Source organism: Panthera uncia, assembly GCF_023721935.1.
Source record: "Panthera uncia isolate 11264 chromosome D3 unlocalized genomic scaffold, Puncia_PCG_1.0 HiC_scaffold_8, whole genome shotgun sequence".
Taxonomy (NCBI): Eukaryota; Metazoa; Chordata; class Mammalia; order Carnivora; family Felidae; genus Panthera; species Panthera uncia.
Window position 1 is genome coordinate 57471230 of NW_026057586.1, and position 26277 is coordinate 57497506.

A 26277-nucleotide genomic window follows, 5' to 3' on the forward strand; every position below is an offset into this window, starting at 1 on the left:
ATGCTGCGGAGGGTGTTATTTACATGAGCACCATGCACATACTGTGGTCTCCAGGAGCACTGGAGCGTGAGAGGAACGTTATTATTCTATCATATGTCAAGGCTTGTAATGAGTCCCCCACAGATGATATTCTCCATTTGCCTATCTTTGGGATATAAACTGCATCAGCATGACCCAGGCTATTATCTTGCTACTGGCAATAATGGTGATGATGATAATGATGAAAACGTTACCACATTTTCAAAGACAACTACTTTATTTGAAGCAGGAATAGCCCAAAGCAGTGTATAACCTATTCTGCTCTTCCCTGTGCCATAGAATAAAATGCCAGGCTCCCTTTGTCATCCTGGCCATTTGGAGTTCCTTTGTTCCTCACTGTCCTTGGTGTGTATGTGGACACCTCTCTCTGATTTGCCCTTCAGTTACATCAGTTCTCAAGGGAGCACGAGAGGATGCACTTCAATAGCACTCCATTAAGAAGGCTTCTAGATTATCTCATTGAATAACTTTTTTAGACATTGAATATGAAGTTGGAAAAATACACAGTAGTTCATAAGGGACTGAGAAGCAATGCGAGTTTTCTTCCACATGTTGTTTTGCTTTAGGAGAGTAAATAACTATCCCTGAGAAACAATCTTTGTAAGTAAGCCTGGCACTTGTCTCGGAGTTAATAAATGGCACCTGTTCAGCACATCTATCAGTATCTCTGATGAGTTTTCCCATTTACTCCTAGTAAATATTCAAGCAGTACATCACTTAAGCAATGTAATTGATGTTCAGTCTAATTTACTTATTGGTGTTGCTAATGATGCAATTATTAATTGTGGTTTATTATTAATTATAACAGCTTCCTCAGTTGGTGCTCTTGGTCAGAACATATACTGGCATATCAGTTATTACTTGGGATTTCGCCTGTCTTTGCAGGGTTTAATTTTACCTTTCTACCCAAGATTATATATGACTTCACAGTAAACGTGATAAACAAAATTACCTTTGATATTGCCAATCTAGTGGATTCTCCTTTTATGTCTTTGAATAATTTCTTTAGATACTGGTGTATATTTATGTACAAATACGTGCATGCACACATGTATAGAGGCCTCGTCAAAGTGGGTTACATGTGTCTTTTAGAGAGTTTAGGGGATTAATAAAGAGAATTTTCAGATTTCTACCTTGTTTCTTCCTTGTTTTTTTTTAACAAGGAAGTTAAAAAATACTCCCAGAGCATGGTCATAGAAATGACATAACCATTTTATTAAATCAAATTATTCTTAACAGTTTAAATCATGTTAGCATGATCTTATTATAAGCTTCTCTTTTTTTTTCTTTCTAAAAAGGCCCAGACCATTGTCATTATTCTCCAGCAGAAATTTTGGCCAGTTGAAAGACTTCTGAAACAAATTCCATATATGATGGTGAAAAATGGTCTATAGCTACTTAATCATTACGAATATTGAGTTCATAACACTTTATTCTTGACAGATACTCATTTCCTGTCTCTCTGATATGTACCCAGTTAACTTTCTCATCGTTGATGGATATATATTTCACTGCTTTGGCACTGAAAATATAACATTTTGTCACTAATATTTATTTCCATGCTCTTTTTATTCTATTAATCGCATTTTATCATTGATGAAAGTTTGGCCAGTAAATTTACTGGCTTCTTCCGTGTACTGGCTGTCTCTTGGTGTGCTCAGTGGAACCAGCATTCAGACATGTTCCTTCTTTCTCTGGATATTGTCGGGATGCCCGTGTAAGGTCATCTGAAGATCGCTACAGATGCCTTTTATCTTCCTAATCGCCCTGTTACCTGCTGGAGATCAGTAGAGGAAAGACCACAAAATTAGGCCTGTTGTCATCTTTACATAATTATACTTCCATTTTTGTCTCTTGTTTCTTTCTTTTTATATCCATCCTGCTACCTAAGAACATAAATGGGAAAAGAATAGGTAGATTATGAAAAGAGCACAATTTCAGAATGCGATTAATCTCGACAGATCTTCCATTCAGCACATGTATTCTCACATGTACTGTGGATACATAATAAGATATTGGGCCAGGTCAGATGAGGGCCAAAAAGCCAAAACAGCTTTGTCTCAAGGCCCTGATGTTAGCAGATGATAGAAGGAATTTGCCAAAATGACTGAACTGAGGGTAAAAATAAGTTCTATGCAAGAAGGATAAAGCAAGGTTCTATAATGATACCGCGGGATGGGGAGTACTTCCTACAAAGCAATCGAGAACAATATTTGGGCTGGGTGGCCTTTGAAAAATGGGCACAGTTGGAACCTATCAAAAGTGAATAGGGGGATGTTTCCATGGAGAAGGAGCAGCAGGAGCCCTGAGAAGGGGAAATGTTGGATGTATGGAGAAAACTGAACATGTCCATTGGGTTGGAACATAGATAAAGTGAAAAGAAGAAGGATATATAGTTAGGAAAGGGGGTTGGAGCTAGCTCATGGAAGGCCTTGATTGCCTTTTGAAAGAAGCATTAGGAAACTCTTGGGTTTCTTGTTGTGTTTTTAAATGAAAGAGTGACCTGATTAGAGCAGTTCTTTGGGAAGACCAATATAGCTGCAGTGTGTAAAAGAGACTGGAAGGGATGTCTACCTGGGCGTCAAGTACAAAAGTCCAGAAGGGAAATAAGCCAGGTTCGTGGTGACAGGAATGAAGAAGAGATCAAGAGAGTATAACTTTTTTTTTTCTTTTTTTTTACTTTTTATAGATTGGGTTGGGGAGTGAGAACTGACCTGTCTCATGTCAGGTAACTATTCTTCAACCCAAGGATAGAATGAATAAACGCTCCTTTGTAATACATTTCATTTGTATGTGCCGAGGCTCCAGATGCCCTTTTATGGACAACCAAAAGTCATTTAACTGGCTCTGACTTTTATTGAGGACATGCTACCTTCTAGGCACTAAGAATATAGAGAGGACAAGACGCAGATTTTCTCTGTAAAAACGAGAGCTCCCATGCTTGTTTAAACCTACGTGTTCAAAAATGTCCTGCATACAGACATAGGTCCCATGTGGTCACTACTCTCTTTATAAATACCGGCTGTAGGTTTTAAGACATTCATTCAATAAAGACTTACTAAGTGACCACTGTGTTAAAAGCATTTTGCTAATCGCTAGAAGTCAAAGGTGGGTAAGAAATACTCCTTTACTCTTGAAAAGCTCCAGTGGAAGACTGCATCAGGGCACCTGCTGGTCTCCTCCTTGGTTAGATAAATGATCTTAATTCCTTGTCTCTTTTTGCATGGTCCTTCTTTTCTACCCTGTTGATCACTTGTGCTTCTTTTCTTCGATTCCTTTTTAGTGTCTCTACCTTGAGCAGTGCATTGTGTTCTGGCAGGGTCATGTGCTTGTCACTTCTCTGGGGCATTTTCAAAATCACACGGACTGTATTACCACGCCTTTCTTTTCTGCATTTAGGCCCAGGACGCCCATGTCCTCATATATTTATCTTCCTCTTCTTGCAGGATTTTAATTTCCTTATTGCATTGTTCTGCACTTCGGTAGTATGTTTTCATTCTTTTCTGAGGTTCTCCTCTTTACAGCTGATCAAGATAATTTTCAACTTGAGTGTTATCATTCAGAGTGTTAGCAGGAGTCGCCCAAGTTTTCCGTGTTACTGGGAAAAGTTGCGATGCAGTGAAGCAGGCATAGTCTCACAGACTTGCCTGGACCCAGTGCCCCTCACTTCTTACTGTCTGAGGACAACCTACTTATCCTGATCTCTCCTGCTGCCTTAGTTTCTTCATGTTTAAAATGGTATTGATTACACTTCATGATATAATATTAAATAAAGTTATATAAGATACCTGGTATATCTTATATAAAGTAGGACTTCAAAAAGGTCAGCCGTAGCACTTGGGCAATCAGTTGGCATACCTTAAATTCCTTTACAATTAACAATATCATTCAATCTCTACTTCCTATGGCTACTCCTAAGACTAGTTCCAAAGACTAGTCCAAAGACTAGTTCCAAAGACTATTCCAAACATGGAATCATGTTTGATTCCATGAGTTTGTCTTTTTTTTTTTTTAATGCTTATTTATTTTGAGAAAGAGGGAGAGAGAGCAAGCAGGGGAGGGACAGAGAGAGAGAGAGAGACAGAATCCCAAGCAGGCTCCATGCTGTCAGCACAAGGCCCAACATGGGGCCTGATCTCACGAATCATGAGATCATGATCTGAGCCAAAATCAAGAGTCAGACCCTTAACCGACTGAGCCACCCAGATGCCTCCATAAGTTTGCCTTTTAATTGTGTCAAAGGATCATTTAAAATAGTGCACTGGGGCGCCTGGTGGCTCAGGTGGTTAAGATTCTGACTTTGGCTCAGGTCATGATCTCATGGCTCAGGGTGAGTTCGAGCCCCACATCGGGCTCTGTGCTGACAGCTCAGCCTGGAGCCCGCTTCAGATTCTGTGTCTTCCTCTCTTTGCCCCTCCCTCACCTCAAGAATAAATAAACATTAAAAATTTTTAAAAAATAAAATAGTGCACTGAAAGTTGCTGACAAAGTGAGACATGAATATATTGGGAGGTGTTTTTAAAATCAAAACCCAATTAAATATTTTTCCCTTTTTGCCATTGTCTGTGAATACCTTCCTCACCAAATATTTAGGACCCATGAGGCTCTCAAGTGGAATTTTTCTTCATGTTGTATAGGGAATCACCTAGGGTGGTACATATAGATTCCTAGGTCCTACCCCCAGACCTTTGATCCTGAGTCCCCGGAGAATCCAGCCATCTGCATGTTTCAGAAACACTTCCAAATGTTCTTAAACTCTCTATACATGGAGAACTTCTGTTCTAGAAAATATTGAACAGAATGGCACAATTAATAGAAGCCTCCTTTATTAAAGAACTTCATTGTTTAAGGAAAAGTTGTATGCTTACTAAATGAGTATATGGGAGGGGGGCAGATTATGTGACCCAAATCTCTCCTAAGAGCCCAAGGATCCTCATTATGTTTCTGAGGGTCACCTTTGGTGCAGGTAGCTTACTGGCCATGTGCCAAGCCCCTCACGTTTCTGCGTGCAGTGTGCTAGACTCTGTACATTTTTTGAATCTCAGAAATAATGATTTCTTCTAGCAACCATGTAGGATTTATTAAGTATACTTATTTTTTGATAAAATAGTGAATGACCAATTTTAGGCAGCAGCAAAAGCTACAAAGGGTTTGGGTAAACAGCTATTACTTTGTGCAGGAAGCTATGAGGATTCTTTCTCCCACAGGAATGATTTTTAAGAGCTAAAAACATAAGCTAGATCATGACCCTAGACACATCGTCTGGAGGAAAATTTGAGGGACAGCACATTTTTATTTTAATGTCTTTAAAGTTTGGTTTCAACCAAAGCGGGCTCTTAACAGGTGCATCCTCAAAAACACCCACTCACGTTCCCTTTATGGATTATCCACTTTGTCTGAAAACTGAACACAGTCGATACCTTATAATTGACAAGTTGTGTCCTCATTTTATTACTTGACCATGGTTTGAGAAATGCAGATGGAAAAAATAAAGCTATTTCATCAGAATAGGAACAGCACTAATAATTCTCTTGAAACTTTTAGTGCCCAGATAGTAAGTGATAAGGCTTTGATAGATCATCTTACCCACAGGGTGTTGGCCACATCAATAAATGAAAGCAGTAACTGTCATGAAATTAGAACAAAAATAAAAAAGTAGATTAATTTTTTAGAGACAGTATATATCAAACAATCCCGTAGCTCAGTTTTATATGAGAAATTATATTTCTGAGTATTACTCGTAAGCCATGCATGTTCTGCGTGCCCTACGGTGGAAATTAGGGACAAAGGAAGACTTATAAATTCAAAAGCATAATCAGGTTACAAATAATACATAAAGTGTGAAGGGAGATTATTCCAGAGTAGTGATTGACTCTATATTCCCAGGAAGAAAAACAACGATATGTAATTTAAATGAAAAATCTTGGAGATGCTTCGCGATTATGTATAATGTTAAGGTACAGCTGAGAAAAATGAAAAACAGACTGCAAGGAATTCTAATTCTCTGAGCAACAAGACGTGAATGAACTGCCTCGCAGTCATGTTTAAAGCCGGGATGTTGCTATTTTTAAGAAAAAGAAAAGAAATCTACCTCCACAAAAGGTGAAAACCAAACCCCTATGAAAAGTAATTAAAATAGCTTCCGAAGTCCGTGAAGTCCTAAAAGTGCCAGCACAGAGTGGCTGTGGCTTCCTCAGTTGACATTTTAGAGTATCTTTGGGGACCCGAGTGCTCTGAAGCACGCTTGGGGGGACAGTCATCTCCCATGTTTCCACAGCTGCCATTTTATTTTCTACTTTTGTTTTGCCTCCTGTCTCCTCTTGAAAGGCGGCCCCACCTCCTCGATTTCTCTTGCCAACGGTTCCTATAGTTGCTGCCCCCAAATTTTTTCTCCCCTTTCCCTCCAAATACCAAGAGTGGTAATTTGGTATTTGGTTTGCCACCGAAACCATTCACATGTGGTGGGAATGGAGCATTTGGTGGCTTAGATTCCATTTAAACATTGAACCCACACACACGTTTTCCCTGGCAGGAAGCCGACCGCATATTTTCCATAAATGGCACCAGCATCCACCCCGTGCTGGGCGTCTGAGACCTGAGTGCACCAGTGTGCGGCCAGCAGGGTGCCCTCTGTGAGTCCCTTGTGCCCTGTCAGTTCCACTCACCCCTTTACCTCAGACGTGTGAGGCAGTAGCCTTTCCAATGGTCCCTGAAAGCCCGACCTTTCCTTTCTTCCATGAGCCTGCGTAGAACTGCCCACTTCCTCTTCTCAAGGCACAGCTCTGTTATGTTCTGCGGCTTCTTGTTTCTTAAATTCGGTACAGGCTGTTCTAGACAGTAAGCAAAGCCAGTAAGCAAACCATAAAGCCTCAGTTTCTCAAGCCTGTCCTCCACTACTCCCCAACCTGCACCCGGGCTTCAGCCCAGCCAAGCGCGTATCTGATCACAGAGATTTCTTTGTGCCCTCCACCTCTCTGTCTTGGCTTACGAGGCCTCTTTCTTTGGAATCCAACCCGTCCTTTGAGCCCATTCATATTACAACCTCTGGCAAGGAGCCTTTCCAAGCCTTCCTATCCTCTCCCCGCATTGGGTTCTGTAGCTCACTCATGGCCCTTCACAAGGCTTCTGGTATTGTGCGCTGAAGAATGAGGTGCCAGCCTTCTTACTCACCTTGAATTCCCCTGCAGATCCTAGTTACGGCACTTTGAGCATAAAAGGTACTCAGGAAGGAGTTGTTAATTTGCAGACTGTGAAAACCAAGTTTAGCTTTATCACAGGAGGTGGATTGCTCCAGCAAGTGTCCATTCCAGGAATGTTTCCACCATGAATTTCTGACCACTTGTCCTACCCCTCTCCACCTTTGGGATATAATTCCAAGTAGTGTCATCGTCTGCATTTTTGTCTTCCTCTTCCTCTTCCTCTTCTTCATTCTAGTTATGAGGAGTGAGGAGGGAGCCCTAGAGCTCTGTGCTCCTGGATAAACCCACAGCCTCTACCCCAAGCCTTACATCTCCCCATCACCCTCTGCCTTGAGGCCCTCAGGATTCATCTCATGATGCCTGTTTCTCAGCAAGCCCAGGTATCTAGCTCTCCCTTCTTCCCCTAGACCTTCACCCCCATACCACTCAGCGCATCCCTGCCTCTTTCCTCTCTCTGTTTTCAGAACCCTTCAGTGTGCCCTGGGACTCAAGGTTAGTCACCGGCCCGTCGCATATATCTGCAGCCTCACCCGTTCTCCTTACCACTGCTACCGGCAACTATTTCAAAATGTATGCTCTCTCCCTACTTTACCTACACCTCCTCCCTCATCTGCAGCCACACCTGACCATCTTGCTTCTGCTGCTGGGAAAACAAAGCAATCAGAAGAGGCCATTCAAATGTCCTGCCCCTGGACCACCCACATCCGCTCACCCCCAGACCTCTGTGCCCCTGCTTGCCATTCTTCCTGTTTGTCTGGGTGAAGCGTCTGCCCGGTGGCTGAAGCCAGTCCCTCCCTTGGGCACTGGGGCCCATCCCTTCCTGCCCCTTCAAGCTCCGGTGGTCCTCCTTTCTCCCCTGCCTCTTCAAAATTTCCCTGTTGGGTCATAAGCATTCAAAAATGCTGTACATTTTCCCGTCTTAAAAAACAAACAGGGGCGCCTGGGTGGCTCAGTCGGTTAAGCGTCTGACTTCGGCTCAGGTCATGATCTCACAGTTTGTGGGTTCGAGCCCCACTTTGGGCTCTGTGCTGATAGCTCAGAGCCTGGAGCCTGCTTCAGATTCTGTGTTTTCCTCTCTTTCTGCCCCTCTCCTGCTCATTTTCTCTCCCCCCCCCCTCAAAAATAAACATTAAAAATTAAAAAAAAAAAAAAAAACTACATTCTTCTCTGGCTTGTCCACACTGGTGCTCCCTCTGTGTGAATTCTCACTGACCTCTTCCTTGCTGGTTTCCATCCCTCGTCAATTGGCTGCTCCTTGTCGTCTCCATTACTGGTTCCTCCTTGTGACCTGTCCCCCCAATTCCCATCCTAAGTGCCCTCATTCAGCCTTATGGCTTTACATACCATCTTGCAACATTTATGCCCTTATCTACCTGGATCTCTCTCTCCCCTTTGTTGCCAGCTGACTACGTGATGTCCCTTTTGGATGGCTGATGCCTCAAAACTAGCCCCAAACCAAATCCCTCATTTCCCCACCTACCTCTCCAAACTGCTCCTCTCAGTCTCCTACATTTCAGTCAAGGGCAACTCCATCTTACTCGGGTCAGAAACCTGGATGTCTTACCAGCACAGTCTACTTCGTGTTCATGGGCAAACACTGAAGGCTCCACTGTCAACATACACCTCAAGGTTGACCGTGTCTTACCACCTCCACTGCTACAGTCTTATTCCAAACCATCCTAATCTCTTGCATGGATCATTGCAATAGCCTCGTAACTGATCTTCCTGTGCCCACCGTTGACCCCTGTGCTCTATTCTAAACCCCTCTCCCAGCATGATCCTGTTAAAACAAGCCAGGTCACATCACCCCAGCACTCAACAATCCTCCCATAGCTCCTATCTCATGCGGAGAAAAAGCCAAGTCCCCTCGGGGATCTGTGGAGGTGCCCCCAACTCTGCCAGTGTGTCCACTGCAGACCCACCTCGGTATTTCACAGTCTCATCTTGTACCCTTTAACTTTTTTTTCCTGCCTAGAATGCTCCTCCTCCCTGCTTGTCAGTAGAGCTCACTCCCTTCCCTCTTTCAAGTCTCTGCTCAAATGTTGTTTTCTCAGTCATTCTTTCTCCGATTTCCTGTCTCGGAGCCGAGTAGCATCTGCCCGACCCTCACAGTCCCCACCCCGAAGAGCATGCTTCTCTGGAGACTGGCCCCGATTAACATCCTGCAGACAGTATTTGTTTCCATCCGGGTCTGCCCTTCCCCACAAGAGTATAACTTCCATGAGGACAGAGGCTTTTATTATACCCATTTGTTCACTGTTACATCCCTAAAACAGCGCATGGCACTGTTGAGGTACTCAATAAATACTTAGTGAATAAATGAAGGATATTGCTGATTTTCTCCCACATTGAAGGACAGCCTAGCACTAGTCCCCATGATGCAGACATTGCAGGGAGCTAAGCTGGCCCTGGGCTATTCCTATTCTTCACTCTTGCCATGAGGAAGGCTTCCTGTTTTCTCAAGGTGAGGCAGTCCCAGTGCTGTGGGCCACGCGATCAGTAACTCTAGGCGGCAGTGGTGGCTTTCATGGCCTTCTGCGCTGGCATCCTTGGGTCCTCTGGAAAAATTTCTGCAGCCAGTTCGGTAGTCCAAATTGGGCCCAAACCTCAAACCAGTGGCTGAGTACATCGTGTTCTCAGCCGGGCATGCTGCTGTTATTTAACGTCGGACACTGGGCCAAGACTCACTGTTTTCGGCTAAGTTGAAAACCAACCAAATACTGCATGGGATAAAATAACCCCCTTTCTTATAAGATTTCTCCCATTAGGTGTTTTATCTGAAACCTTAAATAATGCACGTCTACTGGAATACCACCCTTTATCATTTTCTTGGCCATTAAACAAAACACAGAAAACCCAGAGCCGTCACTAGGAGTCAGTAGAGTGGGCATCTGTGAAGATTATGCTCTACGATTTTAGCAGCCTGTCACCTTCAATCTCTGAAATATTTAGCTTATTCATCACTTTAATGAATACGTTCAAGCCTAGATAATGCCCCTGTTAAATGCATACATTAGAATTTATTCCCTTCAAAAGGATCTAAACATGCAGTAAACTAACTCTGAAGGGAACACACAGTGGAAAAGACAAATGCTTTTCCACAAAGAATTAGAATTGATACTGAAAAAAAAAAAGAATGAAAGTTCATACCATTAGAATCTTGGCAAGAAAATAACAAGACAGAGGGGAAAATATTATGAAAACAACTCTTTTGCCAAGCAGTTTGTAAATTATACTGTTAAATTCATAGATTTGGGGGGGGGTGGGAAGAAGCTATCCGTTGCAACCACATTCTGTCACAAATTATTCCCTGTCCCAGGCTGACAGCTCACAACCACATGGTTCCAAAAAAACAAAAGTGGAGAAAAGAGCATCCTGTGGAAAGGGATCGTAAAGATCTCCATTTCAGGAAAGACCGAAAGGGCAGGGCAGGCAGCCAAAGGCAGGAATGGCAGACACCCAGCGTGAACTTGAGATTCACGATGCACACCTCTGTGAGATTACCTCAGCCTGGTGACTTATGTCATCCCAACTTGTATGCACGTTGCTGCTTCCCGGATCAGCCCCCAACCCAGACATTCCAATCATCCCCTTCACTCTGGCACTGTCACAATTATCTGGTGGCCGCGCCCTGTTGCGGGCAAAGGGAGGGTCGCTCCCAGACAGCTCGGGGCAGCCCTCCTCTCCTTTTCTGAGTTGCTGTCCCATTTTGCGTGATTGCCGCCATAATCTCATTGCAACTGTGTCCTGCGGAGATGGAACATTTCATTTTCTTGACCTGCAATGTGAAATGAGTTAAAAGTAGGTGCTAAAGAATGATAATACGGAGCTTATGCTAGCTGCATAGCAATGGGCTTGTCTGCTTTCCAAAGGGAATGAAAGGCAGCGAGGGAGACTCTTTTCCTGTCCTAAAGATGTGTAGAGTATTCACCAGTTCTCATGGAGCAGGCCAAAGTGTTGGCTAAAGTCAAAGACAACCAGTTGTTTAATTAACAGAAACAAACATGACCGTTGACAAGACAAACTCTTCCCTTACTGAGTGTTTACAACGTATGGGTTGTATCCGTGTTGTTTTTTATACTTCAGTATTTTAGGCTAAATGAAGTTTTTCTAAATCTCTTTCCCAAGTGCTGTATTTACTGGCATAATTTAGTTACAAAGAAACTCAGCCAGTCAGTTATTTAGAAAATATATTTGGAGCGTTTGAAATCTATTAACTACTGAGATAAATAGAATGGCTCCCAATATGCCAATATGCCAACATTTGGTAGAATAAACCAATTTCATTTTATTGTTTTAAAGTTAAGTTTTTTTAATTGAACAAAAAAGCCAAAATTCAAAAGCATGGCACCCTTTTTCCCTCTTGTGAATTTTACGTGTTATTTATTTTTACACGGATTTTTAAAAATTTTCATCTTTTTATAATGTACATATTTTATCTTTAAATCTTTCCTAGCAGTTTATTTAATATTACAATATCCTGCAAACCCACTGCTTGGCTGTATGTTCCAGTGACATATTGGAGGGGTATACTTAAGATGTAATTACACTAAAAAGTAGTAAGCATTATTAGTTTTAAGGTTTATCTGGATAACTAGTTTGAGGGATATCCACTCAAACAAGAGAGCAGGGCATCCCCCTGAAGTTGTCAGAAATAAAAATGACCTGAAACAGGCTATGCAGAAGGGTTTGTATCTGATAAGGAGTGATTTTTACATCACACCTGCTCTCATTACAATTGTCACTTTGATCGCAAAGCATGCGTGGATGGAAACTTATCTTCTGCCTTGTGTCTGTCCCCAGTCTTGACTGGCTTCATCTGTCTGATGGCCACAGCTGGGTTCAAGATGCAGAATGTCTTATAAAATCTTAATATGAATACCTTTTGAAAGAAACATAGTTTATATGTTTCCAATGGAAACAGATGGAAAGCTGTAGCTAGACACTCCCTGTTTCCCTGTGTCGACTCATCTTAGAATAAGCCCAGCCTGCAATGCACCAGACACAGGGAGGGCTAAGTTTTTCCAAGAATCAGGTGAAGCATGAACGGGAAACCCAGTGAAAGGGTAGAGAGGGGCGATATCAATATTCAGTTTCAATTACATGTTGGTTTTTTTTTTTAACCAAGGAACACAAGAAGAAAATTCTAAGGTGAGAGACTTGGCCATAAAATTCCTGCTTTCAGAATGATCTGTCCTGACCACGTGGTGAGGACAGTGGCTTGATGGCTAAGATGCTCAGCACTGTCACATTCTGATTAAGAGAGTAGAAGCCCTTAAAAAAAAATGGATTCTGCGTAGTGAGTTGAACATTACATTCCTAGTATTTTCTCGTCCTGAACTCGTTTAGCAGAGGAAATGGATATTTCATCAGACGTGGATTTGACATTCCATCGCATTATGCCATAAACAGGACAAACGTTTGGGAAATGGGAAAGCAGGCGAGCTAAGACAGTAGTCACTGGAAGGCTCTGGTTATCTCATTTAAACAGATATTAAATGTGAGTGCCAGTAGTGTGATCATCAGCTGCTTCCCACTTTGTGAATAAATTGCTTAGAAGGAGTCTTTTGCCTACCAGATGTGACCTAGATTTAGAATTCCAAAGGCAGGGGAAAAATCTCTATTGTGTTAAAAAAACAATTGCTGGTAAAATGCATGGTAAATGAGCTTATCTCACTTTTCCAGGTGTTTGGGCTAATATGTTATAGAATTACTGCTTCACTTATGAAAAATAATTGAGGAAAATGTTCCAGCAAATCAAATTTGGATAAAGGCTTAGGATAGCTATTGTGTTGTTAGCAAGTTTTAAAACGGCAGAAAGGGCAGGGAGCCAATAGAGATAATAAAAATATAAAAAACTGTTTGAGAAGAGTCTCTTCTAAAAGGGTCAGAGCTGGGGGTGCTATCCAACTTCCGTTATGGTTTAGTAAAATATTGAAGAACAATATGAACAATTACCCTCCTTTCAGTGCATATGAAAGCTGTTGAAAAAAAAATCAAAAGCTTGTCTGTCTGCTGGCTCTGATAAGTCGTATTACTCTGTTAAATGCAGCGATTTTTTTTCTTTTGTTTTTAAAACATAACATCTTTATTCTCTTACCCACCGTCTGTCCTTTTTCATTTCCTTTTCATCTTTAGGAGCTGCCACCCCGAAGCCAGTTCCAGAACCCGAGAAGGAAACAGACCACACAGTCAAAATTGCCGGAGTCATTGCCGGCATCTTGCTGTTCGTCATCATATTCCTTGGAGTTGTGTTGGTAATGAAGAAAAGGTGAGCTCCCAGCTATTGCCAGAGATGTGGTTCTACCCCGTCGTCTGCCAGTTGGCTTTGCGTGTGTGATTGGTTTTCATGGCTGAGACACATCTGTGACTCTGTTGGTATTTTTCATCATATAGCATTGAAGGTTACAAGGCAAAATTTAGAGCAATGGCTGTGGAGTTGTATGAATATGCAAAGTATATCATGCCAAGGTAACCTAAGCCTGTGTCTTCCCACACGTTGGTACGTAAAGCTCTACAAAATCTTTAAATACATCTATTCGTCAGGGAATTTTTATTACCGATTACTGACGTACTAATGTAGTGGATGGTCTCAAGGACATGAGAAAGAAGAGATTTCCTTCTCATTATAATGAAGATAATGGTGAATTTATCAAGCCCATGTTTTGTGTAGGCACCATGGTAGGGGCTTAATCGGCACAACACCCCATGACAGAGGGACTCTTAGAAAACAGCCTGATAGGAGCCCAGGCCATGGTGTGACTGAAAATAAGAGCTAAAACTCGTTAAATGTTGTCACATGGCTCGGTCTAGCTGGGGGGTCGTGTGGGGGAGGAGAAAATGTGGCTATAGCCGTTGTGGCTATAATAAGCAATCCTCACCTCCCACACTTAAAAAATATATTGTGTCTATGTATATAGAAGTGAGTAAAAACTTAATGATAGAATGTTCAACTGATGCAAAAATTATCAACATAAAAATATGTGGTAAGCAGTAGCATAAATTTTCCCCTCCAGAGATACTACTAGGTCTTAATCCTTTTCTCTGTAGTTTAAAAACAATTATAGGGGCGCCGGTGGCTCAGTCGGTTAAGCGTCCGACTTCGGCTCAGGTCACAATCTCGCGGTCCGTGAGTTCGAGCCCCGCGTCGGGCTCTGTGCTGACTGCTCAGAGCCTGGAGCCTGTTTCAGACTCTGTGTCTCCCTCTCTCTCTGACCCTCCCCCATTCATGCTCTGTCTCTGTCTCAAAATAAAAATAAAAACGTTAAAAAATTAAAAACAATTATAGACTGGAAGTAAGTCATGGATAGTAGGAGGTGAGAATGGAGAGGTCAGCAAAGCAAGGTCTTGAAAATCTTGTCTGTCATCTAAGGAGGCTGGTCTTGGTCCTGAGATCCACTGGTGGCCTTTAAGCAGGTGGTAATGTGATGTAATTTTTGTCTTAGAAAGATCACTCTGATGTTAGGGTTGAGCACCATGAGGAAGGAAAAGAGCTCAAGTCAGGAAGACCACTTGGGTGAGGAGGGGGCAGCTTTAGAATTATTAGGTGGTACGTTGTAGTATCCATTTGAAGGCAGAAGCCCAGAGAAAAGGAGCAATTATAGAAAGAGCCTCGTTACTGACTTAGACAACTTAGGGAAGATGTTCTCAACTCAGAAAATGCAGAGTATGGGAAGTAGACATAGGCAGGGCACGAAGTTTGGAGAGGTAGGCACGTCACTTTTTCAGTTCACTGTTCCTATTAAGGTTAGTGGAAATGTCCGCGGGACAGTTGGTTGTGCTGGTGTGGACTCGGAATAACAATTTCCATAGTCAGGTCAGCACCCTATGCCGGGCTGAAGCCCTGGATTTGGATGAGATCACTCAGTGTCATTGTAGAGTGAGAAGGAAGTTACGGATGAAGGGTAAACCTTGGGTAACCCAGTATCTAAGGGGTGAGTTCTTATCTATCTATCTATCTATCTATCTATCTGTTTTTTAAAAATTTTGTATTACATTTACTTTTGAGAGCCAGAGTGAGGCAGAGCATGAGTGGGGGAGGGGCAGAGAGAGAAGGAGACACAAACTCCGAAGCAGGCTCCAGGCTCTGAGCAAGTGTTCAGCACAGAACCCAATGCGGGACTAGAACCCACGAACCGTGAGATCATGGCCTGAGCTGAAGTCGGACACTTAACCGACTGAGCCACCCAGGCGCCCCTCTATCTATCTATCTGTACACACACACACATATGCATCTTTTCCTGCTCTGTCCTTTGTCTTATGTTTACTGTTCTACATAGGCCTCAGGACAAACCATCACTCTGTCTCAGCTGCACATGTTACTAATGAGTCCCCATAGTTTGCCACTTCTTTCCCACTTGCTTTACATCCTCAATTTCTTTCTCTCTTTTTCCACCCGTCATTTAATTTCTCCTCTTATTTTTCTTCCCATTTTTTTGTCTGGTGATGAGAACTTTTAAGAGCTACTCTCTTAGGAACTTTAAAATATGCAACCTGGGATTATTAACTATGGTCGCCATGTTGGACATTATGTCCCATGACTTATTAGTTTTATAATGGAAGTCTCCTCATTTTTAATTCTTTCTTTTTTCTTTTCATTTCACTTCCCTGTAACTTCCTTCTCTTTATCCTTCTTCTTCTCTAGCTATTTATCTCTTTATTTCTTTCTCTTGTCCATTTTCTCTTTTTTTATTTCTTCTTCTCTTACTTCTCCATCACCTCTTATGCATTTTTCTCCCAGATGTTTTGCATTGCCCCCCCACCTCAGTGTTCATTCAGAAGACTTATCTTTGCTACCAGTGGTTAATCCTGTTTTTTTTTTTTTTAAATATTATTCACTATAAAATCAAAGGAATACTAAGCCTTTCCATACCTGGATATTCAAACTAAACATTCTGAAGGGATTTATTTTTAGTTGAGGGAATATGTTGCATTTCTGTGTCATCTGGCAAGCTCTCTATGAGGAATAGCCTGAAACTACTAATCCAGTTGCCCTTGTGACCTTAGCTAAATGTCATTTCATCCTCCAAGGGTCTATTTCTGCTGGATTAATTCATTATTCTACCTAGGTCTCTCAGGTAGTCATGGAGGTTATGTTATAAATTATGCATTTGAAGAGATTGCCTCCGGTAACATATGGTCTTGATACAACATTAGACTAAATACCAATAACTCATATCAAATTTACATGTTTATTTACTAGGTAATGATCTTAAAAGGGTTGTTTTCATATCATGTGCCACTTTTGTATTTGTTTTTTCTGAAATACAGAATATGCTCTCTGTGGGGCAAATTTACCAATATAGCATTCCTATAAATATAAAACTTACAAGATTTAGACCTGAATAGTCATGTCATATTTAATAGGAATTCTGACAAATTCTAAGTGTTCAGGGTTTTTCTCCAAAATTTTAGTCTAAATTTTAAGTTGTATTTTTAAATAGTTAAAACATGATATTTTATCTATCTAGGGAGAGAGAGCACACATGTGAGCAGGGGAGGGACAGAGAGAGAATCCCAAGCAGGCTCTACTCTATCAGCATGAGCCCAATGCGTGGCTTGATCTCATAAACTGCAACAAGATCATGGCTTGAGCCGAAATCAAACGTCAGACATTTAACCAACTGAGCCACCCAGGCGCCCCTAAAACTACGTGTTAACGATGGATAAGTTGCAGATGTATCATTGATAGGGAATAAGCCACACTCTTTGGTTAGAAGAACACTGAATTGTTTTTTTTGTTGTTGTTGTTGTTTTTTATTGAGGTCTGCCATATGACATTGTATTAGTTTCAGGTGTATAACATCATGATTCCACATTTGTATATACTGTGAACTGATCAGCACAATGAATTTAGTGAATGCCCCTCTCACATTGTTACAAAATTTCTTTTCTTGTGGTAAGGACTTTCAAGGTCTCCTCTCAGCAACTTTGAAATATATGCTACAGTATTATTAGCTAGGGCTGGACATTACTTCCCCCGACTTACTTATTCTATAGCTGGAAATGTGTACCTTTTGACCCCCTTCACCCACTCTGCTCACCTCCCACCACACCCAGAAGAACACCGAATTTAGATTTGCAATCCCTAGGTCTTTAAGTTTGTGATTCTGAGCTTCTCTGGGCCTTGGAGTCCTCATTTGTGAATTGAGAGCATAACATGGGATGATGTCTGTAGTTCCTCCCGCTTCCAGTCAATTGGTCAGGTGTTCCATATGTAGTGGCCTATGGTGACACTGTACGTTTGCTATTCTGGAAATACAGTGGGTGGCTTGTTGCCATATTTCATTATTTAAACATAGTCCATAGTTCTTCCAAAGACTGTCTTTGTTCAGTTGGCTCAAGTCTAGAAGTGTTACTTGGTGAAGAGCTTATCTCTGAGCCCCGTGTCCTGCTGTCACACAGCAGGCACTCAATTAAAAGGAAGGAGCAGGGAGGGGAATGAAAACGGGGAAGGAGAGAGAGGGAAGGAGAAGAACTGCCTCAGGTGTAGTTAAAGCCTGATGCTAATCGGAGTCGGAGTCCTTCCTGCATGGGTGAGTTAGTCCACGTTGCTTCTGCCCTCAGCGCTCGGCCACAGCCCGCGCAAATATGTGCCATGGGTCATAAAGACAGACTGGGCCCAGGAGAAAGGGTACTGAAACAAACTCATCAATATTTCTGGAAATACAATTGGAAGTCTGTCCTGCTGAGGAAAAGTCAGTAGTTAGCGTCTGTGTTTATCAGCACGCCAGGCCAGATGGGCCTGAGCCCCTGGGAGGTGGGGGACAGCAAATTTAATTAGGAGGCATTGCCAATTATTAGCTTAGCTCAGATCATATTGCTTTCTGAAGGGTAGGCCTTTTATAAAAAGTGGTTGCTGGGGCGCCGGGGTGGCTCAGTTGGTTAAGCCTCCAACTCTTGGTTTCAGCCCAGGTCATGATCTCACGGTTTCTGAGTTCGAACCCCGCCTCCAGCTCTGTGCTAACAGCACAGAGCCTGCTCGCAATTCTCTCTCTCTCTTTCTCTCTCTCTCCCTCTCTCTCTCTCTCTCTCTCAAAATAAATAAACAAACTTAAAAAAAAGTAGTTGCTGAAGGTAGGCCCCTAATACATAAAATCCATTCGATTCATGCTAACTCATGGAATTCTTTCACATGGAGGCAATAATGACTGAAAACTGAGATAACCATCAGTTTTATTTGGCTATAATGTTTTACAAACTTACCACAAATGAATGACTAATTGTTAACTTGTTTATGAATATTAATTTATTGGAAGCTTACCTGGACTAATGTACTATGAAACCACCTTTGCCTTGAAAACCGTTAGCAAAACCTTTACTTTTATTTTTTATTTTATCCTATAAGCAAAGCAATTTCTTATTTTCTCTTTTGCAAAAATATGTGCTCTTCGGAGGGTGCAGTGTTTTGATGCAGCAAATGTTGATAAAGGGTAGAAGATGGATATGAAATTAAAGTTTCATACAGAGTCATATGACAATGCAGAGGTGACCCTTGAGCAACACTGGGGTTTGGGGCACTGACCGCCCCTCCCCTCTCCCCCTCCCGCCCCCTGCTGTCAAAAACTCATATAACTTTGGGCTCCCTCAAAACTTAACTACTGCTAGCCTACTGTCAGTTGACAACATAGTCAATCAACACATATTTTTTATGTCATATGTTCTATATACTGTATTCTTACAATAAAGTAAGCTCGAGAAAAGAACGTTATTTGGTAAATCGTGAGGAAGAGAATATACATTTACACGACAGTACTGAAAAAAACAATCCGTGTGGACCCACACAACTCAACCCTGTGTTGTTCAAAGGTCAATTGTATTTTCAAAATTAATATGAAATAAGTTGAGCAGGAGATACTTAGTATTTATCATTTTTCATCCATGTATAATTAAATATATTTCTATAAATGAAAATACCTGCATTTTCAACATTTTTCATAGGGAATAATTTATCTCAATAACATGTTTGACAGAATTTAGCATACAAACACCATCAATTTTTACCCTGCTTAATTATATTTACTATTGTTTCTAAAGTTGATACAGATCTTTTAGAAATTTGAGAACATTTATATTAATTACGGTAATATTCCTGTCTCAGCTATTGAGGTAAGTAGAAATTACAGAAGTTGTGGCTCTATGAAAATAATTAAGGAAATATGCACTCTCAGTCAAAGCAGCAAATGTTAGCTATTCAACTACAGCAACACCTGTTTTAGGTAAATGTAACTGTTTTAATCCTGAAGCACTCTACCTCTATCTCTTTCCAGAACATACTTTAACAAGTGTACATTTTGCAAATGCAGCACATGTCATTAAATATTTAGAGCCCATTCTATTATATTTAAACAATACTGATACTGAGAAAGAAATCTCAATAAAAAATAGGAAGTATTTCTGAAGACATCATGAAACAAAAAAGATAAGAGAGAAAATTTGATGAAAGCTCTGTTTTCAAAGGGATGCCTGCAGCATGAGGCTGGAGGCAAGTTGACATTATCTATAGCTCTTCTGCTATACTTGTTTACATATGAGATAGGAATTCTTTCCCTCTAAAGCTCAGTATGAGTCGTATGTGGAAAATGTCTTAAGTCTGGATGCTCTATTGTTTCAAAATCACACTTTCTGAAACTACATTGAGAAAGTTTCTTTGCGATTATGATTTAGAATATGTGTACTTGGTATGCAGCTGTATAAATAACCAGATGCTGGGACTTTCTGCTCCAGCACCGGCTTTGGCACGCATGAGACAGGATATCTGGGTACACAAAGAAGGATGCGTATGTCATCCTAATCTGTCAGTCAGTTAATGTCCTTCAGTTTTCTAGATGATAACTGGATGGGCTTGTGGTACAGAGGTAAGTTAAACAAACTGACCTTTCTCAAGGCCTCCTCTAACCTGGACTTCATGTGATTAGTCTCATAGCTCCTATATTAGACACTATTTCTGGACTCAACTGAATGGTTTGACTATGTTCTATTACCTTCCATTAAGGGTTCTTTGGGAGCTCTTTATACGGAAGATTTTATTTTAAACAGGAGGGTGGGGAATATAGGTACTAATTTTTTATTTTATTTTTATTTTATAGGAGAAAAGTGTCAGAATGGTAAGGGGCAGCCACTGGGCTTTCGAACCTTAACAGATCTGGTTTGAATCCCAGCTCCTACTTGGTTAGCAGTGTAAATGCGGATGAGTTACTTAACCGTCTCTGAACTTTTGCAATGGGAAATGTGGTGATGAGGCTACTGTGTACTCCACAGGGGAGCATGAAGATTAAATAACATAACTCATATGCATAGCTGGTGCTGGATAAATAATAGCATAGGGGCCCAGAAGTTTGGGAGATTGTTCAAGGTGACACAGGTAGTACAGGGCAGAGCCTGGCATAAATCAAATGTCTCTGGTTGTTAACCACCCTGCTCCACTGCTTACGGCCACAGCATTAAACTCAGAGATGCCTCCTGCTCTGTTCAAACTCAGGTACTGTCCGGATCCATTCGTTGGAAACACAGTGTAGTCATCAGCTTACCACCGTTAACCATCACTCTAAGTCTGCAAAGATTTGAAATCTGCCAGCATGCTTTGGAAAACAGCTAACTAAAAGCTTTTTCCACTTCCTCCTTTATAGAAGTGTTTTTAAATCCTTTCAAGTGTGTGTATTTTGTGTCCTTTTTGGAACAGTAGGTTTCCTTCGGGTAACTCACAATAGTTGAGGGTGCCATATCCTCGTCTGGTTTAGTGACTGAGAGAACTTTGTTAAGTTTTATAGTAAGCCGTGAAGGAAGGGAGTGTTTCACTCCAGGCCTTCCTCATCAGAGACCAACTCTAGAGTCTGGGAGCAGAGTGGAGTTACCAGCCATCCCTAGGCACAGCCACCTACCTATATCACACCTTGACCCTGTGGCTTCCAAGCTGTGTGACCGTGGGCAAGCCGCTTGGCTTTGTGTCCCTCGGTCTCCCCAGGTATACCAAGGGCAAAATAAGAGTACTTACTTCGTAGGAGTGTTAGGAGAAGAAAATGAGTTTTTACTGTCAAAGTGCTGGCCCCAATAAATATTACCTACGTTGACAATATACATAATCTGCTACCTCAGTATATGAGTCGTAGCTGACCCTAGGTTCAATGTGCATTGCACGCACGCCTCAAAGTTTTTGTTTCCATACTCAAGAGACGAGGCAGGACAAAAGGCTGTCTCTCTTGTAGAGGGAGTCCACCTCTCCTTTGCCCATGGAGAACATGGGTCTTTAACTGTGAGGATAGCAAGGAACACAGCTACTACAAGGAAGGCAGCTCACGGTTCCTGTAGTTGGAGGCCAGGCCTTGGGGCAGGTGCTACAGCTGCGACCATGAGGGAAAACCACTCTTGGGCCAGACTCACCCAGCAGTGTGCTTTCTGCACAGGCCACTGCTCACTCAAGGGGAGGGATGAACTATGGCTTACAGGGAAGGAAGGAAGCCAGAGTCCTGGGGCATCGATACTACTGCTCTTGGGGAGTTCCCTCTAAGCCCCAAATTCTCCAGAGCGGTCATGGTCTTGGCAGTCAGCACAAATACTTTGTGTATCCAGACCTATGAGACCCAGATCCAATAAGGGGCCGAGCAGTCCCCCTCCGGGGTCAGAACAAAAGGACAGCATTTCTCTCTTTGGTGTGCTCAGCAGTGTCACACATCTATTTGGAGTCCCTGCACCTGCCTTAGATCCTGCTCAGCCAACTACCTCAACTCCCACAGGTCAGGATCAACCTCTGGAACTATCTGGAGTATGGACCCTCGTGCCTTGTTCCTCGGCACCAGCTCCCCACCTGCACACATTGAGCGGGGTTCTTACCAGCCATCTCAGGGTGCAGTTGTCCTGCTGATTTGTATTGTTAGTGCCTGTAACTTTCTAACACAGCTCATTTTTATCCTATACTCATTAGCATAGCTTCTTAAAACTTGTTCTTTTGGTCTGTCTTACCTCTAAAGCTTATGTCTAACAGTACCTAAGAGGGTGTTAAGAGGGAGGTGATATTTACCACCAAAATTGACCATTCTCCACAGGTGATCTCCCCAGATGATGTGCGTTGTATGCATTGATATTTCCAGCTCAGTCCCACCCAGGCTCTCCCTGTTTCGTAAGGAGTGTATGTCTCCATTTATGTGGACATGACTTCACTTTCCAGTTTGTAGAGTGGGAAATGCCCAGGGTGTGAAAGCTGAGGATGACTTTAAATCTGTCCTCTTGGTTAGTGAATCCAAGAATTCAAACTTGATATAATCATTTCTTCAGGGCGCCTGGGTAGCTCAGTCGGTTGAGCGTCCGACTCTTGATTTCAGTTCAGGTCATGATCCCAGGATCGTGGGATCAAGCCCCGCATTGGTCTCCCCACTGAGTGTGGAGCCTGCTTAAGATTCTAGATTCTCTCTCTCTCCCTCCCTCTGCCCCTCTTCCTCTCTCTCTTTCTCTCTCTCTCTCTCTCTCTCTCTCTCACAAATAAATAAATAAATAAGATCAATTCTTTCTGTTTTTGTTTTATATTGATGACTGAAACAGTAATGAAAAAGAGTATAGGAGAAATATGTATATATATGTAAATATATACATATATATATGTTTAAAATTTGCCGATGTCTAACCTGCTTCTTTAGGCAACATTTGTGATCCCTCTTCTTCTAACATAGATCTAAATTTCTTTTTAACAAGGAAAGGAGTTATATCTGAAATCTTTGACTTATGTTCATTTATAGAAAATTACATATAGTTAAATTTTAAAGAGGATAGAGAGGGACCACTATGCTAATGAGGAGAAGAATGCTTTCTCCCTCCCTCCCTCCCTCTCTCTATCCTTCTCTCTCTCTTAGCAGATCTCAGCATTCCAGATGCAATACTCTGTTAAACAGTGTATTGAGGTGAATAAGAAAGGCATGGTTTTGCCCAATGCCCTTGCCTTTAAGGTGCCCAGGGCTTCACTAGATCCATTGGAAGTAGTTGTTGTTGTTGTTGTTGTTGTTTTTCCATATATGCTGTTTCCCCATCGACACTGCTGTGGTAGAACTGAAGTGAAGCTATTTTTATGGCTTTTACTGCAACAAGCAAAACTTGACTTATTTATTAAATTCAACATACTTCTATTTGTTTGTGAAAACAACACAAAGCATAAAATTGGCAAAAATGTAGCCCTGGTTATCGTGTCTAAGAATGGCCCATTTTATCACTCAGGCGTAAGAGCAGGCATGAACACAACTCCCGAACGTTAATTATGTTCCCCAGGCGACTTGAAGCAGCACCTGCCTGAACACCAGAATTCCAATTTGGACGCTGGGATTTGGTGCTCTCCTTACTCACCCCCTCATTACAGCACTCACATACACTCTTCTTGCATGCAGGCTCTTGAGTTACCTGGGTCTCCTCTCTCTTTTCTATTAGATTACAGCATATTAAAGGCTGTGATGTGATTTTTTTTTTCTAACCATTTCTGGCACTCTGCTCTCATGCCCTTCAGGGTGTTTTGCAGGTAGTAGGCATGTAGGTTATTTAGCAATTACAGACAAAAACTCTTCTTTAATGCAAGCCCTTCACTGCAACACTGGACTTTGAATTGCTTTGGCTTCTTATTTATTTGGGAGATGTATGTTTTATAATAGCATAAAATATTTTGCGGGGCACCTGAGTAGCTCAGGTGGTTAAGACCAGGCTCAGGTCATGGTCTCCCAGTTCATGGGATCAAGCCCTGCATCCTTGGGCTTCAATGCTAACAGCTGAGAGCCTGCCTGGGATCCTCTCTCTTTGCCCCTCCCTGTCTGTCTGTCTGTCTGTCTGTGTGTCTGTCTCTCTCTCTCAAAATAAATAAATAAAACATTCTTTTAAAAAGATATTTTTTAAGTTTTCTGGTGGACAGATTCCCTATTTTGAATAGCGTGATTTTTTAAAGTTTGTGTAACAATTACAGTAAAACCTTGGATTATGAGTCCCTTGTTCTGCGAGTGTTCTGCAAGGTGAGCAAATATTTCTAATAAATTTTAACTTGATAAATGAGTGATGTCTTGCAATACGAGTAGTACATGATGCGAAACATCACATGATCACAACTGAGCCAATAGTTCTTGAAATTCGCTTTGATATAGGAACGCTTTGGATTACAAACGTGTTTCTAGAACGAATTACACTCGCAAACCAAGGTTTTACTCTATTTACATTGTTAATTTAATATATTGAAACAGTTTCAATGAATAGGAATAGATTTAAATTGAGATACAGCTCAATTAAAAGAAAAATGGGTTCATAACTATGATTTACTTAAATTATTATTTATGTTTAAACCACCTCTGAAATATTTCTTATAAACTATCCTTTGGATAGTTTTCACAACCAACATCAATTTAGATAAAAATCATCATATTCAAAAAATGAATAAACAGCCTCAGGGTGAGTTTTTTTTTTACATGTGAGCATAGGCCCTAAATCAATTAAAACATCCAGTTTGTCAGGTCTTCCTTTCAGTGGGTTTACGATGGAAATGTTCAGACTCCTGTCTTCAGTAGCTACGCCTGGACTTTCTGAAATTCATTCGGGTTTTCTCATTTCCAGCCCTTTGGCCACTAATAGCTCTTTCCACCAAAGGAAATTGTTCCTTTGAGTGTGTGCTGATTGGAGTGTATGATAAACATTGGTTCACTGTCCTCATGTCAGAAAGAAAACATTAACAGAAACAAAATCAGGAAAAAGCCATTTACTGAACAGCTTAGTGTAAGGATATAGTTACTGGGAACTATCAAAATGGCCTGTATTTTTTTTTTTTTTCCTGATTTGCCTAAAAGCCTGGGTCATGGATCCAGAGTCTGAGCTCAGTCATTGAAGAAATCAGCCACTCCTAAGAGAATAGGTCAGTTATCAGTGCCTAATTCTTGGGTACAGCTTTAACCTTTACTTAAAAGGAAGAGAGAGCAATCTCAGAAATATTTAAGATGTGTTTTTAAATGTTTATTTATTTTTGAGAGAGATAGAGAGAGGATCCAAAGTCGGCTCTGCGCTGACAGCATTGAGCCCAGTGTGGGGCTTGAACTCTCAAACCGTGAGATCATGACCTGAGCTGAAGTTAAACCCTTAATCGACTGAGCCACCCAGGCGACCCATAAATATATTAAGATTTTGAAAATGAAGTGCTGACATAGTATTAACTGAAATTCTTTGCTCAGTGACTATCATGTGGGAGTAGTATTACTCCCTTAGGGGACACTTGGAAATTCATGAGGGTGTCTTTGTTGAGAATTGCTTAATTGAACTTGCGTCTGTTGGTTGTATCGCTTTGCAGATAGAATACTTGAGATTTTTCTTTTATGATTTGTCAAGCTAGAGTTGACTCAGAATTCTGGTCTTAAAAGTGGCAGTAGGTACAGTTTAAGGATCAAATCAGATCTGCCTGTGGGGCCTGTAAAGGTGACCCAGGTGAGGGGCGCCTGGATGGCTCACTGGATTGAGTGTATGACTTCGGCTCAGGTCATGATCTCAGGGTTCATGAGATTAAGCCCCGTGTCTGGCTCCATGCTGATAGTGCGGAGTCTGCATGGGATTCTCTCCCTCTCCTCTTGCTCTGCCCCTCCCCAACTCATGCTTTCTCTTTCTCTCAAAATAGGTAAATAAACTTAAAAAAAAAAAAAAAAAAAAAAAACCCAGGTGAGTAAAGGTGAGGCCCCGGTGGAGAGCGTATCTCAAGAAGGCCTCTGCCATTCAGTTTCGGTCAGGTACACTATGCTGTCACAGATCTTCCTGTCCCCTCCACTCAGGGAAGCAAGAAATCTCAATTGGTTTTATTAAATCTTCTAATGTTTTTTATTATTGGCCGTCAGTCAATTTTTAAATTTAAATTTTGGCCAAATAAAATGGGTCTCTAGTCACCAATCTGTGATTCCTAATTCTATTTTAAGATAAACCAAGCAAGGCACATTTACAGGACCACATTTTACAATTTTCTCTCACCTATGTTTCTGGCTATAGGTTTTGTCTTATACCAGACAAGGACAATAGACTCCTCACCCATGCCTCTTCTCTGCCCAGCTTC

General features: G+C 41.5%; 1 protein-coding gene across 3 annotated transcripts in view; it reads left to right on the top strand.

Annotated features, from left to right (window-relative positions):
* PTPRM (protein tyrosine phosphatase receptor type M) overlaps positions 1–26277 on the top strand; it is a 790291-nt gene that overhangs the window by 547507 nt on the left and 216507 nt on the right. For all 3 annotated transcript variants that reach the window (XM_049619708.1, XM_049619706.1, XM_049619707.1), the window contains one exon: positions 13377–13509. In XM_049619708.1, coding sequence (XP_049475665.1) covers positions 13377–13509 — 133 coding nt within the window. The remainder of the gene's footprint in view (positions 1–13376; positions 13510–26277) is intronic.